At 43.8% G+C, this 19,240-nt stretch overlaps 1 protein-coding gene across 2 annotated transcripts in view; it reads right to left on the bottom strand.

Moving 5' to 3' along the window:
* The window catches only part of hacd3 (3-hydroxyacyl-CoA dehydratase 3), an 86,677-nt gene that overhangs the window by 29,699 nt on the left and 37,738 nt on the right, over positions 1–19,240 (bottom strand). For both annotated transcript variants that reach the window (XM_063066346.1, XM_063066347.1), the window contains exon 6: positions 12,137–12,247. In XM_063066346.1, coding sequence (XP_062922416.1) covers positions 12,137–12,247 — 111 coding nt within the window. The remainder of the gene's footprint in view (positions 1–12,136; positions 12,248–19,240) is intronic.

Below are 19,240 nucleotides of genomic sequence, written 5' to 3'. Positions count from 1 at the left end.
ACATATAACGTAAAAAGAAGCGGTCCCAACACAAACCCCCTGTGGAACATCACTAGTCACCGACAGCCAACCAGAAATGCCCCCATTTATTCCCACTCTTTGCCTCTTGCCAATCAGCCAATGTTCGATCTATGCTCGTATCCTTCCTGTAAAACCATGGGATCTTAACTTGTTAAGCAGCCTTATGTGTGGCACCTTGTCAAGGCCTTCTGAAAATACAAATACACATTTATGATCACTAGATGTAGAGTGTTCCCCTACACAAAGTTCTGTCACCTGTCCTCTCTCATTCCCTAATAGGAGATCTAGTACTACACTCTCTAGCTGGTTAAAGCTGATTGAAGAAACTTTCCTGAATACATTTGACAAATTCTAATCCATCTATTACAGTATGGGAGACCCAGTCAATACGTGGAAAGTTAAAGTCACTTATTATCACAATCTTGTTTCTTGCAACAGTCTGCAATCTCTCTACAAATTTGCTCCTCTAAATCCCATGGACCGTTGGGTGGTCTATAATATAATCTTATTAACATGCTCATACGTTTCTTATTCCTCAGTTCTACCCATAAAGCCTTAGTAGATGAACTTTCCAGTCTGTCCTGGCAAAGTACTGCTGAGATATTTTCCCTGACCAGTAATGCTACCGCTCCTGCTCTATCACGTCTGAAACAAAGGAACCCCTGAATATGGAACTGCCAGTCCTAACCTGCCCTTCCTGCAATCAAGTCTCACGGCTACAATATCATAATTCCATGTGTTGATCCATGCTCTAAGCTCATCCGCCTTTCCTACAATGCCTACTGCAGTGAAATATACACAACTTAGAACATTGGGCTCACCGTGCTAGGCCATTTGATTCCTGACCATGTATGTGGACTTAACAACATCTTTCCTCACTAACACTTCACTATCTGCTCTAGCATTCTGGTTCCCAGCCCCCTACAACTCCCTCTTAAACCCCTGGCCCCACCCCTGTGCAGCACTAGCAAACCTTCCTGCTTGGATAAAGAATTGTAAAACTGCATATTGATTTCCCAAATCTTGAACTCAATGCCTTGATGAACACACCTTCACCTGGTCAATCTCTTACATTCTTTCTTGAATCTCTTTCTCCATTTCAGGACATGGGACAGCTACTAACATCCATTTCCAGCTTACCCACTCCCACAGCAATCTCAACTACTCTTCATCCCACCCCGCTTCCTGCAAGGACTCTATTCTATTATTCTCATTCCTTTGTCATTGTCATATTTGTCCCAGTGATGATTCTCCCCACATGAATATCACTGGCATCCCTTTCTGAACCCCGTTACCATTTCTAACAAAACCCTTAAGAGCCATAGCACAGAAATAGGCCCTTCAGCCCACACCAAACAATTTAAACAGTCTATTCCTATCGACCTGCACCAGGACCATACCCTCCAGTCCCCTACCGTTCATGTACCTATCCAAACTTCTCTTATATTTTTTGATCGTGTCCACAATATCTTGAAGTGGGAAGGAGAACAGCCAGAGGTCGTGGTACATATTGATACCAACAACATAGGTAGGAAAAGGGAGGAGGTCCTGAAAACAGACTACAGGGAGTAAGGAAAGAAGTTGAGAAGCAGGACCTCAAAGGTAGTAATCTCAGGATTACTGCCTGTGCCGCGTGACAGTGAGTATAGGAATAAAATGAGGTGGAGGATAAATGCGTGGCTGAGGGATTGGAGCAGGGGGCAGGGATTCAGATTTCTGGATCATTGGGACCTCTTCTGGGGCAGGTGTGACCTGTACAAAAAGGACAGGTTGCACTTGAATCCAAGGGGGACCAATATCCCGGTGAGAAAGTTTGTTGTTGGGGAGGGTTTAAACTAGAATTGCTGAGGGGTGAGAACTGAACTGAACTGAAGTGATGGAGGAAAGGGAGATTAGCTCACAAATAGAGAAAGCTTGGAGACAGTGCGAAAGGGAAGATAGGCAGGTGATAGAGAAGGGACTCGCTCAGACGAGGAGTATTATGAATAAAGCAGATGAGCTTAAGAGCGTGCATCAGCACTTGGAGCTATTATGTTGTGGCCATTACAGAGACTTGGATGGCTCAGGGGCAGGAATGGTTACTTCAAGTGCCAGGCTTTAGATGTTAGAGAAAGGATAGGGAGGGAGGCAAAAGAGTTGGGAGCGTGGCACTGCTGATCAGAGATAGTGTCACGGCTGCAGAAAAGGAGGAAGTCATGGAGGGGTTGTCTACGCAGTCTCTGTGGGTGGAAGTTAGGAATAGGAAAACTCCACTGGGTGCTTTTTTAATAGACCACCCAATAATAAAAGAGACATCGAGGAGCAGATAGGGAGACAGATTCTGGAAAGACTAATAATAACAGGGTCATTGTGGTGGGAGATTTTAATTTCCCAACTATTGATTGGCATCTCCCTAGAATGAGGGGTTTAGATGGGATAGAGTTTGGTAGATGTGTTCATGAAGGTTTCTTGACGCAAAATGTAGATAACCTACAAGAGGAGAGGCTGTACTTGATTTGGTAGTGGGAAATGAACCTGGTCAGGTGTCAGGTCTCTTAGTAGGAGAGCACTTTGGAGACAATGATCACAATTCTATCTCCTTTACCATAGCACTGGAGAGGGATAAGCACAGACAAGTTAGGGAAACATTTAATTGGAGTAAGGGGAAATATGAGGCTATCAGGCAAGAACTTGGAAGCATAATTGGAAACAGATGTTCTCAGAGAAATGTATGGAAGAAATGTGGCAAATGTTCTGGGGGTATTTGCATGGGGTTCTGAGTAGGTACGTTCCAATGAGACACGGAAAGGATGGTAGGGTACAAGATCCAAGGTGTACAAAGGCTGTTGTAAATCTAGTCAAGAAGCAAAGAAGAGCTTACGAAAGGTTCAAAGAACTAGGTAATGATAGAGATCTAGAAGATTATAAGACTAGCAGGAAGGAGCTTAAGAATAAAATTAGGAGAGCCAGAAGGGGCCATGAGAAGGCCTTTGGCAGACAGGATTAAGGAAAGTCCCAAGGCATTTACAAGTATGTGAAGAGCAAGAGGATAAGACATGACAGAATAGGACCAATCAAGTGTGACAGTGGAAAAGTGTGTATGGAACCGGAGGAAATAGCGGCGGTACTTAATGAATACTTTGCTTCAGTATTCACTACGGAAACGGATCTTGGCAATTGTAGGGATGACTTGCAATGGACTGAAAAGCTTGAGCATGTAGATATTAAGGAATAGGATGTGCTGGAGCTTTTGGAAAGCATCAAGTTGGATAAGTCACTGGGACCGGATGGGATGTACCCCAGGCTACTGTGGGAAGCGAGGAAGGAGATGGCTGAGCCTCCGGCAATGATCTTTGCATCATCAGTGAGGACAGGAAAGGTTCTGGAGGATTGGAGGGTTGCAGATGTTGTTCCCTTATTCAAGAAAGAGAGTAGAAATAGCCCAGGAAATTAGAGGCCAGTGAGTCTTACATCAGTGGTTGGTAAGTTGATAGAAAAGATCCTGAGAGGCAGGATTTATCAACATTTGGAGAGGCATAATATGATTTGGAATAGTCAGCATGACTTTGTCAAAAGCAGATCATGCCTTACGAGCCTGATTGAATATTTTGAGGATGTGACTAAACACGTTGATGACGGTAGAGCCATAGATGTAGTGTATGTGGATTTTAGCAAGGCATTTGATAAGGTACCCCATGCAAGGCTTATTGAGAAAGTAAGGAGGCATGGGTTCCAAGGGGACATTGCTTTGTGGATCCAGAACTGACTTGCCCACAGAAGGCAAAGTGTGGTTGTAAACAGGTCATCTTCTGCATGGAGGCCAGTGACCAGTGGTGTGCCTCAGGGATCTGTTCTGGGACCCCTAATCTTTGTGATTTTTATAAATGACCTGGATGAGGAAGTGGAGGGATGGGTTAGTAAATTTGCTGATGACACAAATGTTGAGGGTGTTGTGGATAGTGTGGAGGGCTGTCAGAGGTTACAATGGGACATTGATAGGATGCGAAACTGGGCTGAGAAGTGGCAGATGGAGTTCAGCCCAGATAAGTGTGAGGTGGTTCATTTTGGTAGGTCGAATATGATGGCAAAATACAGCATTAATGGTAAGACTCTTGGCAGTGTGGAGGATCAGAGGGATCTTGGGGTCTGGGTCCATAGGACACTCAAAGCTGCTACACAGGTTGACTCTGTGGTTAAGAAGGCATACGGTGCATTGGCCTTCATCAACTGTGGGACTGAGTTTAAGAGTCGGGAGGTAATGTTGCAGCTATATAGGACCCTGGTCAGACCCCACTTGGAGTACTGTGCTCAATTCTGGTTGCCTCACTACAGGAAGGACGTGGAAACCATGGTGCGTGCAGAGGAGATTTACAAGGATGTTCCCTGGATTGGGGAGCATGCCTTATGAGAATAGGTTGAGTGAACTTGGCCTTTTCTCCTTGGAGCGACGGAGGATGAGAGGTGACCTGATAGAGGTGTATAAGATGATGAGAGGCATTGATCGTGTGGATAGTCAGAGGATTTTCCCCAGGGCTGAAATGGCTAGCATGAGAGGGCATAGTTTTAAGGTGCTTGGAAGTAGGTACAGAGGAGCTGTCAGGGGTAAGTTTTTTTATGAAGAGAGTGGTGAGTGCGTGGAATGGGCTGCTGGCAGCGGAAACGATAGGGAACTACCTAGGTAGTTCTAAGATAGGGATATGTTCAGCACAGCTTTGTGAGCCGAAGGGCCTGTATTGTGCTGTAAGTTTTCTATGCTTCTATGCTTTTAAACATTGAAATCGAGCTCGCATGCACCACTTGACTGGCAGCTTGTTCCACACTCTCATGACCCTGAGTGAGGTATCACCTCATGTTCCCCTCAAAACTTTTCACCTTTAGCCCATGACCTTAATGGAAAAATCTTGCTTGCGTTTACCTTATCTATACACCTCGTAACTGTATACATCTATCAAATCTCCCCTCGGTCTTCTATGTTCAAGGGAATAAAGCCCAAACCTATTCAATCTTTCCTTACAACTCGGGTCCTCGACCTGGCAACATCCTTGTAAGTTTTCTCTGGACTCTTTCTGTAGGTAGATGACCAAAATTTGACTACACCACATCCATTTGCTGCATTCAATTCTTTCCTTCAGGACAGAACAAGGATGGAGGCCCCTAGTCCTCATCTTCCAACCTATCAACCTCCACAATTAGTCTCATGAGACCATGGTTTCCAGGGCGCAGGCCTGGGCAAGGTTGTATGGAAGACCGGCAGTTGCCCATGCTGCAAGTCTCCCCTCTCCACGCCACCAATGTTGTCCAAGGGAAGGGCACTAGGGCCGATACAGCTTGGCACCAGTGTCGTCGCAGAGCAATGTATGGTTAAGTGCCTTGCTCAAAGACACAACACTCTGCCTCAGCTGAGGCTTGAACTAGCGACCTTCAGATCACTAGACCAATGCCTTAACCACCTGACCATGCGCCTACTTGTATGTATTCAGCCCATATCTCTCTAAGCTTTCCCTATCCTCTTCAAGACTGTCTCGACCCACTTGATTCACCCAATGTGTAAGTTAAGGTCCCCCACAAAAACTGCTGTGTTCCATTCTTACGTGCCTCAGATATTTCTTGGCTTAAGCCTGTGCCACTGTAACATTGATATTCAGTGGCCTATAGACAACTCTCACCAGTGATTTTTTCCCTTTACTATTCCTAATCCCTACCCAAATGGATTCGACATTCTGCTCCTTAGATCTTATATCATCTCTCACAAACAGCTTGATCTCATCCTTAATTAAGAGCGCTACCCTAGCTCCCTTACCTTCCCACCTATTCCGTATTACCTGATATCCTTGGATATTTAATTCCCAATCCTGTCCACCCTGCAACCGTGTCTCTGTAATGGCCTCTAAGTCATACCCTTTTGTACTGATTTATGCCAAAAGTTCAGACCTTGTTACGAATACCAAGGCCATTCAAATAAAGTGCCCTTACACTCATTGTGCCTTTAAAATCTAGTAATCTTTGTCTCTCTTGCACTTGACTTTTCTGCATTCCACCCTTACTTTTCTCTTTTTTTAAAGTTTTATCCTTACTTCATCTTTATTCACACTTTTCTCTTTTATTTCATCCATATTTCTCCAATCTGTTGAACCTGTCCCCCTGCTATTTAGAGTAAAGCCCTATCCACAACCCTAGTTATACAATTTGCCAGGATCCAGGTCCCATCATGGTTCAGGTGGTGCCTGTCCCAATGGAACAGCTCCCTCCTTCCCCAATACTGGTGCCAGTTTCTCATGAATTCAAACCCACTTCTCCCACACCAATCCTTGAGCTATGATTTAGCTTCTAATCTTAACTAGAGCTCTATGAAGAGGTATTTCTCGCAGGTCGGCAGTGGTTATTTAAAAAGAGAGCTTCACAGGCGTTTGTCCATTGTACAGGGCCTATCAGTGGCGTCAACAGAGCTCTATGAACAAAATAAAAGTACAGAGGGATAAGCAGAGCAGCCATTGTCAGGAATAGGCCAGTGGCGAGTTAAGTGATAGGATTTGCTTAAAAAAAGCTTCGGCTCTGTGTAAAGCACCTATTAAGGTTTCCTTTTTGGTTTTATTTCCTCTCTTACTGTACCATTTAAATGGCTGTGGTGTGTTCTCCGTGCTGGATGTTGGAGAACTGGGAGATCCAGAGTCTCCCGGGGAACTGCATCTGTGTGAAGTGCATCCAGCTGCAGCTCCTTGAAGACCATGTTAGGGATCTGGAGCAGCAACTGGATGACCTTCGGCTTGTACGGGAGAGTGAGGAGATAATTGATCAAAGTTACAGAGAGGTAGTCACCCCGAAGTTGTGGGTGGCGAGTAGCTGGGTGACTGTCAGAAGAAATGGAAATAAGCAGTTAGAGCAGAGCACCCCTGTGGCCATTCCCCTCAAAAATAGGTACACCGCTGGGCCAGCTGGTGGCGCAATGACATCGGTGCCAGACCCGGGAGTGGAGGTTCCTGGGTTCGAAACCAGTCGGGTCCACTCCCAAGTATGTTTTCCATCCGTGCTGGGTTGAGTGTCGAGATAGCAACTCGACCTCATAAAATAAAGGGAAAATACTGCGAAAATGTCTGTGTGGGGAGTGGCGTGCCACACAGTCTCTCTCTCATTCTGCGCCGTCTAAAAAGCCATGAAAAAGACATCACCACGGATGCAAGCACACGCACAGACTCGCACGCAAGCACGTGCCAAAAAAAAAACAAAAAAAAAAAGTACACTGCTTTGGATACTTCTGTGGGGAATGACCTCCTGGGAGAATGCTGCGGCAACTGGGTTACAGGCACTGACCGTGGGTCCGTGGTGCTGAAGGGAAAGAGGGAGAAGGGAGCAGTAGTGATAGGGGACTCAATAGTCAGGGGAACAGACAGGAGATTTTGTGGACGTGAACGGGATACTCGAATGGTATGTTGCCTCCCAGGTGCCAGGATCAGTGATGTCTCAGATCATATCCACAGAGGAGAGGGAGGGGGAGCAGCCAAATGTCTTGGTACATATTGGTACCAGTGACATAGGAAGGAAAAGCAATGAGGTCCTGAAAAGAGAATTTCGAGAGCTGGGTAGAAAACTGAGAAGCAGGACTTCCAGGGTAGTAATTTCTGGATTGCTGCCTGTGCCACACACCAGTGAGGGTAGAAACAGGATGATCTGGTAGATAAATGCGTGGCTGAGAAGCTGGTGCACGGGCAGGGCTTCAGGTTCTTGGATCTCTTCTGGGGGAGGTATGACCTGTTCAAAAGTGACGGGTTGCACATGAACCTGAGGGAGACCAATATTCTCGAAGGCAGGTTTGTTAAGGTTTGAGGAGGGTTTAAACTAATTTGGCTGGGGGGGGGGGGGCGTGTAGGAACCGGAGTGAAGGGACTCTAGGATAGGGCAAAATTAAAGATAGCGTGCAGTCAGACTGTCAAGAAGGGCAGGCAGGTGATGGGACTTAGTTGCAGCCAACTGGCTGAGTATCAAATTATTAGGGATGCAGAATCAGAAAGGATATGGTACTCAAGGTGTTGTATCTAAATGTGCATAGTGTAAGAAATAAGGTGGATGATCTTATTGTAATATTACAGATTGCCAGGTATGATGTTGTGGCCATCACTGAATCGTGGCTGAAGGATGGCTGTAGTTGGGAGCTGAATGTCCAAGGTTACACATTAAATCGGAGGGATAGGAAGGTAGGCAGAGGGGGCAGTGTGGCTCTACTGGTAAAGAATGGCATCAAATCAGTAGAAAGATGTGACATAGGATCGGAAGATGTTGAATGCTTGTGGGTTGAGTTAAGAAACTGTAAGGGTAAAAGGATGTTGATGACAGTTATATACAGGCCTCCCAACAGTGGCTGGGAGGTGGACCACAGGTTACAACAGGAAATAGAAAAGGCGAGTCAAAAGGGCAATGTTATGGTAGTCATGGGAGATTTTAACGTGTAGGTTGATTGGGAAAATCAGATTGGTAATGGATCTCAAGAGAGTAAGATTGTTGAATGCCTAAGAGACAGCTTTTTAGAGCAGTTTGTTGTTGAGCCTACTAGGGGATCAGCTATATTGGATTGGGTGTTATGTAATGAACCAGTGGCGATCAAGGATCTTAAGGTAAAAGAATCCTTAGGAACCAGTGATCACAATATGACTGAGTTCAACTTGAAATATGATAGGGAGGAAGTAAAGTCTGATGCAGCAGTATTTCAGTGAGTAAGGGAAATTACAGTGCTATGAGAGAGGGGTTGGCCAAAGTAAATCGGAAGGAGCTGCTGGCAGAGATGTCAGCAGAGCAGCAAAAGCGTGCGTTTCTGGGGAAAATGACGAAGGTGCAGATGTTTTCTAAAAATGAAGAAATACTCAAATGGTAAAATAGTACAACCATGGCTGACAAGGGAAGTCAAAGCCATTGTAAAAGCAAAAGAAAGGGCATACGACAAAGCAAAAATTAGTGAGAAAGTAAGAGGATTGGAAAGTTTTTATAAACTTACAGAGAGCAACTAAAAAAATCATTAGAAGGGAGAAAATAAAATATGAAACAAGCTAGCAAATAATATCAAAGTGGATAGTAAAAGTTTTTTCAAGTATGTTAAGAATAAAAGAGAAATAAGCGTTGATATAAGACCGCTAGAAAATGAGGCCAGAGAAATAATAACAGGTGAGAAGGAGTCGGCTGATGAACTAAATAAGTATTTTGCATCAGTCTTCACTGTGGAAGACACTAGCAGTATGCCTGATGTTGTAGTGTGTGAAGGAAGAGAAGTAGGTACAGTTACTATTACAAGAGAGAAGGTGCTCAAAAAGCTGAAAGACCTAAAGATACATAAGTCACTCCGACCAGATGAATTGCATCCCAGGCTCTGAAAGAGGTAGCGTTAGAGATGGTGGCGGCATTAGAAATGATCTTTCAAAAATCATTGGACCCTGGCATGGTGCCAGAGGACTGGAAAATTGCAAATGTCACTCCCCTCTTTAAGAAAGGTGGAAGGCAGCAGAAGGGAAATTATAGACCAGTTAGCCTGGCCTCAGTGGTTGAGAAGATGTTAGAGTCAATTGTTATGGATGAGGTGATGGAGTACCTGATGAGACAGGACAAGACAGGACAAAGTCAGTATGGTTTCCTTCAGGGAAAATCCTGCCTGACATACCTGTTGGAATTCTTTGAGGAGATTACAAGTAGGATAGATAAAAGGGCTGCAGTGGATGTTGTATATTTGGACTTTCAGAAGGCCTTAGACAAGGTGCCAAACATGAGGCTGCTTACCAAGTTAAAAACTCATGGTATTACAGGAAAATTACTGGCATAGTTAGAGCATTGGCTGAATGGTAGGAGGCAGCATATGGGAATAAAAGCATCCTTTTCTGGTTGGCTGCCAGTGACTAGAGGTGTTCCGCAGGGGTCGGTGTTGGGACCACTTCTTTTTATACTATATATAAATTATTTAGATGATGGAATAGGTGGCTTTGTTGCTAAGTTTGCAGATGATACAAATGATGGAGGGGCAGCTAGTGTTGAGGAAACAGGAAGGATGCAGAAGGACTTAGAAATATTAGGAGAATGGGCAAGGAAGTGGCAAATGAAATACAATGTTGGAAAGTGCATGGTCATGCGCTTTGGTAGTAGAAATAAATGTGCGGACTATTTTCTAAATGGGGAGAAAATCCAGGAATCTGAGATGCAGAGAGGTTTGGGAGTCCTTGTGCAGAACACCCTGAAGGTTAACTTGCAGGTTGAGTCGGTGGTGAGGAAGGCTAACATGGTTTCAAGAGGTCTAGAATACATGAGCAGGGATGTGATGCTGAGGCTTTCAGGCACTGTTATGGTCTCACCTTGAGTATTGTGAATAGTTTTCGGCCCCTCCTCTTAGAAGAGATGTGCTGGCATTGGAGAGGGTCCAGATGAGGCTCACAAGGATGATTCCAGGAATGAAAGGGTTATCATACGAGGAACGTTTGATGGCTCTGGGTCAGTACTTGCTAGAATTCTGAAGGATGAGGGGGGATCGCATTGAAACCTTTCAAATGTTGAAAGACCTAGACAGAGTAGGTGTGGAAAGGATGTTTCCCATTGTGGATGAGTCTAGGACAAGAGGGTACAGCCTCAGGATAGAGGGGCACCTTTTCAAAACAGAGATGCAGAGAAATTTCTTTAGCCAAAGGCTGGTGAATTTATGGAATCTGTTGCCACGTACAGCTGTGGAGGCCAAGACGTTGGATATATTTGAGGCAGAGATTAAAAGGTTCTTGATTGGACATGGCATCAAAGGTTTTGGGGAGACGGCCGAGAACTGGGGTTGAGGAGGAGTAAAAAAAAGGATCAGCCATGATTGAATGGCGGAGCAGATTCGATGGGCTAGATGGCCTAATTCTGCTCCTATGGCTTATGGTCTTAACTCTGTGCCAATTTTCATGTGGCTCTGTTAGGAATCCAGAGATTATCACCTTTTTGGTTCTGATTTTTAATTTAGTCCTTAGCTGCTCAAATTCCCTCAGCAGAACCTCTTTCCTCATTCTACCTATGTAATTGATACCCACATGGACCATGACTGTCTCTTGGATCCCACTACCCTCCTCACTCACAGTCACACCCTCTTGTCCCTGACCACAGACCGAATTTGGGGCAGCTAATCAGATCGGTATTCCTTGAAACAAAGAAGTGATCTTATCAAGATGCATAAAATCATGAGGCATGTCAGCAGTGTCAATGCACACAGTCTTTTCCACTAGGGAAGGAGAACAAAAAACTAGAGGACCCAGGTTTAAGGTGAGAGGTGAAAGATTCACAAGAGACCTGACAAGACAACTTCTTCACACAAAGGGTGGAAAACACTGCCAGAGAAAGTGGTTGTGGCAGATAGAATGACAACAGTTAAAAGATATTTGGATAAGTATATGGATAAAAGGGGTTTAGAAGGTTCACCAGATTGATTCCTGGGATGGCAGGACTTTCATATGAAGAAAGACTGGATGAACTGGGCTTGTACTCGTTGGAATTTAGAAGATTGAGGGGGGATCTGATTGAAACGTATAAAATCCTAAAGGGATTGGACAGGCTAGATGCAGGAAGATTGTTCCCGATGTTGGGGAAGTCCAGAACGAGGGGTCACAGTTTGAGGATAAGGGGGAAGCCTTTTAGGACTGAGATTAGGAAAAACTTCTTCACACAGAGAGTGGTGAATCTGTGGAATTCTCTGCCACAGGAAACAGTTGAGGCCAGTTCATTGGCTATATTTAAGAGGGAGTTAGATATGGCCCTTGTGGCTACGGGGATCAGGGGGTATGGAGGGAAGGCTGGTGCAGGGTTCTGAGTTGGATGATCAGCCATGATCATAATAAATGGCGGTGCAGGCTCGAAGGGCCGAATGGCCTACTCCTGCACCTATTTTCTATGTTTCTATAGATGGATAAGAGAGGATTTAGGGGATAACAGCCAAACATGGGTGCCTTGATCAGCATGGATAAGTTAGGCTGGAAGGCCTGCATCCATGCTGTATTGATCTACAAACTCTGACACTAGCGAAAGTTTCATATCAAGACTTAAAATTAAAAATCCACTGACTTCCAACACCGAATTAACTTGAATAACAGGATTTCACAGCGAGGCAAGGTAGGAACTCTGGATTACCAATAATGAAATCACTTACCCTGGCCGAAGACAAAGAGTCTCACTGTCATATTGATAAAAATCCAAGAGAAGCCCAGAAACTGCACCAGGTTATACATAAAGAGGTAACCAGTCCTCAACGTGACAAAGGCTGTTGGGAAGCAAATTAAAAACCCTCAGCATTTTAAACATCATAACTACTAAAGTTAGTTCCTGTCCTGCTTGACTGAATTCATCACCTTTGTCAACCTGCAAGGTTCCTTTAACTTGCTATCTTTGTCCATTCTTCTTACCAGAACATACCTGCACTGTATTTTGTAGTGTTGCACTTTACACGCCCTTCACATCAAATGTGGACTTGCCTGAAATCAGCTGTGCTCAAATAACTCTCCTTAGATCATGACAAATAGTCTCTTAATTTGGCCTGCTCAAACTTGATACTCACTCTCATGATCAATATTTATCCTTACCTATAATTATCTTAAAATCTCAGGAGTTGTGATCACCATCACCTAATTGTCCTGCCACTGAAAGGTTGGTCATTTGACCAGGCTCATTCCCCAACACCAGGTTCAACATCTTGTTGGATTATCTACATATTGATTTAAGAAATCCTCCTGGATATACCTAACAAATTCTGCCCAGCCTAAATCTCTTGCACTAAGGAGATCCCAGTCTGTATTAGTGAAGTTGAAGTCATCCCTGTTTTTCACACTATTACCTAATCTGCCTGCATGTCTGTTCCTCAATTTCCTAGGACTGTAGTATAGATCTGTAGTATAATCACATCAGAGTGATTGTACCTTTCTTATTTTTGAGTTCTACCCATATAAACAAAACCCACTGAGTGAATGAGATATGGCGGGGCCCATTGTACAATTTTGTGAATAAAACATGTGTGAATTGTTTAATATGCTTAACAAAAGCCATAGCCCTTTACTTCCATTATGAACAAACCCCAAAAGCAATAACCTTACACTGATGTCATTACCATAAGATATAGGAGCAGAATTAGGCCAGGTAGCCCATCGGGTTAGCTCCTACATTTCATTATGGCTAATCCACTTTCCCTTTCAGCTCCAATCTCCTGCCTTCTCCCAGTATTTATTTATGCCCTGACCAATCAATAATCCATCAACCTCTGCCTTAAATATACATAAAGACTTAGTCTCCACAGCTGCCTGTAGCAACAAATTCCAGAGTCACCACTCTCATCATCTCCGTTCTAAAAGGTCGCCCATCTATTATGAGGCTGTATCCTCTGGTCCTGCAGCCAACCAGAAAAGGCTCCCTTTATACCCACTCTTTGCCTCTTGCCAATCAGCCACTACTTTATCTCTGCTAGTACCTTTCTTGTAATACCACAGGCTCTTAACTTGTTAAGCAGCCTCATGTGTGGCACCTTGTCTAAGGCCTCCTGTAAATCCAAATACACAACATCAACCGATTCTCCTTTATCTTGCTTGTTATTTCTTCAAAGAATTCCAACAGATTTGTCAGGCAAAATTTTCCCTTGAGGAAACTATGCTGGCCACTGCCTATTTTATCATGTGCCTCCAAGTACCCCAAAACCACATCCTTAACAATCAACTCCAACATCTTCCCAACCATTGAGGTCAGACTAACTGGCCTACAATTTCCTTTCTTTTGCCTCTCTCCCTTTTCAGAGTGGAGAGACATTTGCAGTTTTCCAGTCTTCCAGAACCATCCCAGAATCTAGTGATTCTTGAAAGTTCATTACCAATGCCTCCACAATTTCTCCAGCCACCTCTTTCAGAAGTCTGGGGTGTACACCATCTGGTGCAGGTGACTTCAGACCTTTCAGTTTCCCAAGAATCTTCTTCCTATTAATGGCAACTTCATACATTTCTGACTCGACACACTGGAACTTCCACCATGTTGCTAGTATCTTCCACAGCGAAATCTGATGCAAAATACTTACTCAATTCATCTGCATTTTGTTGTATCCCTTTTCTACCTCTCCAGCATCATTTTCCAGCAGTCCGATATCCACTCCTGCCTCTCTTTTACACTCAATGTATCTGAAGAAACTTTTTGGTATCTTCATTATTGCTGGCTAGCTTACTTTAATATTCCATCTCTTCCTTTTAATGACTTTTTTAAGTTACCTTCTTTTGTTTTTTTTTAAAGCTTCTTAATCCTCTAACTTCCCATTAATATTTGCTCTATTATATGCCCTCTCTTTGGTTTTTATGTTGGCTTTGACTTCTCTTGTTAGCCATGGTTGTGTCATCTTTCCTTTGGGATACTACTTCATCTTTGGGTTGTATATATCTTGTGCCTTCTGAATTGCTTCCAGAAATTCCAGTCATTGTTGCTCTGTTATTTTCCAATCAATTCTGGCCAATTCCACTCTCATGCCCTTGTAATTCCCTTTACTCAACTGTAATACTGATACATCTGACTTTTGCTCCTGCTTCTCAAATTTCAGGGTGATTTTGACCATATTATGATCACTTCCCCCAAGGATTCTTTCATGTTAAGCTCTCTAATCAATTCCAATTCAGTGCATAACACCCAATCCAGATTAGCTGATCCCCTAGTGGGCTCAACCACGAGCTGCCCTAAAAAGCCATCTCATAGGCATTCTAGAAATTTCCTCTCTACCTGCATACTGAAATCCCCCATGACTATTGTAACATTGCACTTTACGTCAGAAGCCATCTCTTAAAGTGAACACAATAACTCATTGACCAGTGGTGTGCTGACATACACATGACCCTTAAGAAGGGTCTTGGCCTAAAATGTCAACTATTTATTCATTTCCATAGTTGCTGCCTGACCTGCTGAGTTCCTCTAGCATTGTGTGTGTGTTGCTTTGGATTTTCAGCAACTGCAAAATTTCTCCTGTTTACAACTCAATGACGGGATTTGTGAATTATGTAGAACAGTTTCTATCATGGTTATTTGTCACCCATTACATTACCCTACACAGATGCCCCCCAGCCCAGAATTCACCAAAACAGGTACACAAAAAGAAAATCCAAGTCATCTAACACAGAACCCACTAACTGCTGAAAAGTCCATGCTGTATTTTTCAGCCAAAATGGCATGAGCAGAAACTCAAAGAGGCCAAATGGGGTTATAATTGCAGTTTTGAGAATGTCCTCAGCACACACAGGCACCTGATGGAAGCCCCTGACTAAGTCCAATATAGAAAAAAATATCTTTCCAGCTAAACATGCTGAAAGGTCTTGAATATGTGGGACTGGGTAATGACCAGGGGGTGGTGTCCTCGTTAAGGCAGCGGTAATCGTCATATGGACAGCAACCACCATCAGGCTTAGGGGTCATGTGGAGGGGTGAAGCTCATGGGCTACTCAAGCTGTATACAATACCAAGCATTACTAAAGAAACACACACAAAATGCTGGGGGAACTCAGCAGGTCAGGCATTTATGGAAATGAATAAACAGTTGACATTTCAGGCAGAGCCCCTTCTTCAGAACTGAGAAGGAAGGGGAAAGTCATCTGAAGCTTGTACAAACCACCCAACTTGGAGTAACAGTAGGTGCCTCTGGCTCGTCTGAGGCGTGCTGACATACACATGGTCATGTCGTGCTGCAGGGGGCATGGTAGTGGAACCATTGAAGTCTCTGTGGGCTGGTTTAAGATGATCTAAAGAAACACATTCTGCTACCTACAATAAATGTTGGAGGTAAACTAAGGCAGGATCTTCCAGACCCACGGCCACTACCATCTAGAAGGACGAGAACAGCAGATACCTGGGAACACCACCACTTGGAAATTCCCCCTCCAAGTCACTCACCATCCTGACTTGGAAACATATCGCTGTTCCTTCATTGTCGCTGGGTCAAAATCATGGAATTCCCTCCCTAACAGCACTGTGGGTGTACCTACACCTCAGGGACTGCAACGGTTCAAGAAGGCAGCTCACCATCACCTTCTCAAGGGCAACTAGGGACGGGCAATAAATGCTGGCTTAGCTGGCAATGCCCACATCCCGTAAACAAATAAATTTTTAAAAGCGTCTTTTCACCCCATTCCAAAACGTGGAACGGGTCATAGTAAGGGGGCTTAAGAGGGCATTAATGTACATCTTCCCCCTTCTTTCTCAGTTCTGGAGATGGTTCTTGGCCTGAAATGTCAACTGTTTCCTCATTTCCATTTATGCTGCCTGACCTGCTGATTTCCAGCATCTGCAGACTTCCTCATGTTAACCAAGCATTTCCATGTTAGCAAACTCAGCCTTCTCCTTGACCAGTTTTTCTATGTCTACTCTACACACACGGGGGTGGACTGGTGAGCCAGTTCTGCAAATGTGATGTTCAACCTCATGCTTTGTGACTTTAGTGGAAAATGTGGGCTTGGTGAGATTTGGGAATTTGCCCAGCAAGTGAATGTATTCATATGTGGTGGTACATGTACTAGACAGAGTCTTCATGGGAAACTTACTGAGAGTACAGGGTTAACAACCCAAAGTCCTTTGTATCTACAAGCTGGCAGTTCTTAAGATCTACTAACAAGTCTTTTGGCGCACAGGAAATCTGCACCGAGCAGAAGTCTAGCAACTTTAACCAAGACAATGTCTATATGTAATGTTGTCCACTGAGGCAGAGTGTCATGTGCCACGTCCCACAAGTCTGGATCCTGTTGAAGTTAGCAACCTCCAGTCAGGGTCCATCGCTCTCTGCCTTATAATCAATGGATGATGCAGGCAGCACACTCATTTGAGCGCCTGTATCATACAGGAAACATCGCCCTGATAGGGTGTCCATAATGAACAACAGACAATCCTGACAGCTGGAACCCATGGTGTTCAGACCTCCAATGTCATAATGTGCTGGCACTGTTGAAGCTCCATGGTGGTTGGAGTTGGAGCTCTCCCTGCCCTCCCTGAGTCGTTCTTGGAGTTCATGCTAAAAACATAGACCTAGTGTTGGGGGTGTGAGTCTGCTGAAGGCTTATTGAAACAGGGAAAGGAGGAAGAACAATGCACCTCTGCCTGGCTGAGCGTAGGTTAATCAGCCATTTTAGCAAGCTCCCTATAGTCTTTCATGGGTGTATTAGCAAGGGCTGTGTGAACTTGATCAGGCATTTGTTGCATACAGACTGTGTACAAGAAGGGCCAGAGTTGCCTCTACTTCCTAAGGAGACTGAGGTCCTTTGGATTATACAAGCCTTTCCTTCACATGTTCCACCAGTTTGTTGTTACCAGTGCAATCTTCTATGTGCTGGTGTGCTAGGGCAATGGCACAAACACAGATGATGTCAACAGGCTCAGTAAACTGATTAGAAAGGCTGGTTTTGTTATAGAGCCAAACTGGACACACTGCAGACTGTGGTAGAACAAAAGACCCCATGGAAACTCCTGGTAATTCTGGACAATGTTTCTCACCCTCTGCATGCCACCTTTGCTGAACAGAGGAGCACTTTTAATAATAGACTAAGACACCAAAAAGTACTATACAAGGTCATTCTTACCCTCACCCATTAGCCTCTATAAAGTGTTAATCCATAGCTGAAGAAGTGATGGCCCCTTCCTGTTAGACTACTTGAGGTAACTTATTTTTTGCTCTTTCTTATTTTTCCTTCTAATATCTGTATAATTCTGTATCTGTGCACTTGTAATGCTATAGTGACATTGTAATTTCCTTTGGGATCAATAAAGTATCTATCTAAAAATAAAACAATGATGGTGAATGCCCAGGAGAGATAGCATGTTGTCTATTAGTTCTGAAAGCCTGGCGTCACCAAGGCAGGGCAGGGAAAGCAAATGTTTGGCATGCTCAGACTCAGACAGTCCAAGTCTGTAATAAGTGAGTTTGCAGGGTGACATACAGTGGTGCTAGAAAGCTTGTAAACCTTGTAGCATTTTCTCTATTTCTGCTTAAGTATGTCCTAAAATGTGATCAGATCTTCCTAAAACTAGATAAAGAGAACCCAATTAATTAAATAATACAAAAAACATTATACTTGCTCATTTATTTATTGAGAAAAATGATCCAATATTACATGTATTTGTGGGGAAAAGTATGTGAAGCTCTGAGGTAATGCCTTTTACAAAAGTTATTTGGAGTCAGGTGCTCCAATCTATAAGATGAGATTGGACGTGTGGGTTGTAGAGGTGCCCTGCCGTATAAAAAGACACACAAAGTCCGGTTACTGACAGAGCCTGCTCTTCTCAATAAAGATCTGCTTATGTGCAGCATGTCTCAATCAAAACAACTTTCAGAAGACCTTAGAAGATGAAATGTAGAGATGCATGAAGCTGGGAAAGGCTACAAAAACATTTCTAAAGGCCTGAGTGTTCATCAGTGCACAGTAAGAGAAACTGTCTACAAATGGAGGAAACCCAATACTGTTGCTACTCAGTACTTTGTAGGAGTGGGCATCCTGCAAAGATCACTCCAAGAGCACAAGGTGCAATGCTGAAGGAGGTGTAAAAGAACTCAAGGGTAACACCAAAAGACCTGCAGAAATCTCTAAAACTTGCTAAAGTCTCTGTACACATGTCCATTATAAGAAAAACACTGAACAAGAATAGCTTTCATGGAAGGACACCACAGAGGAAACCACTGGTCTCCAAAAAAAAAAACATTGCTACACGTGTCAAGTTTGCAAAAGACCACCTCAATGTTCCACAACACTTCTGAGACAATATTCTGGGGATAGATGGGACAAAAGTTGAATTTTTTGGCAGAAATGCACATTGCTATGTTTGGAGGAAAGAAGAGCACTGAACAGCAATGCTAAAACCTCATCCCGACAGTGAAGCATGGTGAAAGGAGCATCATGGTTTGGAGCTGCTTTGCTGCCTCAGGACCTGGACAGCTTGCAATCATTGAGGGAACAATGAATTCAAAACTGTATCAAGACACTTACAGAAGAATGTCATGGTAGGAGCCCATCACCTAGAAGCTAATAAAAGTTGGATAAAGCAATAAGACAATGATCTGAAAGACAAGAGTAAATCAACAACTGAATGGTTAAAAAGAATAAAAATTGTGTTTTGGAATGGCCGAGTCAAAGTCCTGACCTTAATCCTATAAAAATGTGGAACAAGCTGAAGCAAGCAGTTCATGCAAAAAGAGCCCAACATCGAGAGCTGAAGCAGTTTTGTAAGGAGGAAAGGCCTAAAATTCCTCCAAGCCAAAGTGTAG

Source organism: Mobula hypostoma, chromosome 13 (genome assembly GCF_963921235.1).
Source record: "Mobula hypostoma chromosome 13, sMobHyp1.1, whole genome shotgun sequence".
In the NCBI taxonomy this organism is placed as follows: domain Eukaryota; kingdom Metazoa; phylum Chordata; class Chondrichthyes; order Myliobatiformes; family Myliobatidae; genus Mobula; species Mobula hypostoma.
This window is presented reverse-complemented; position numbering and strand designations above follow the sequence as displayed.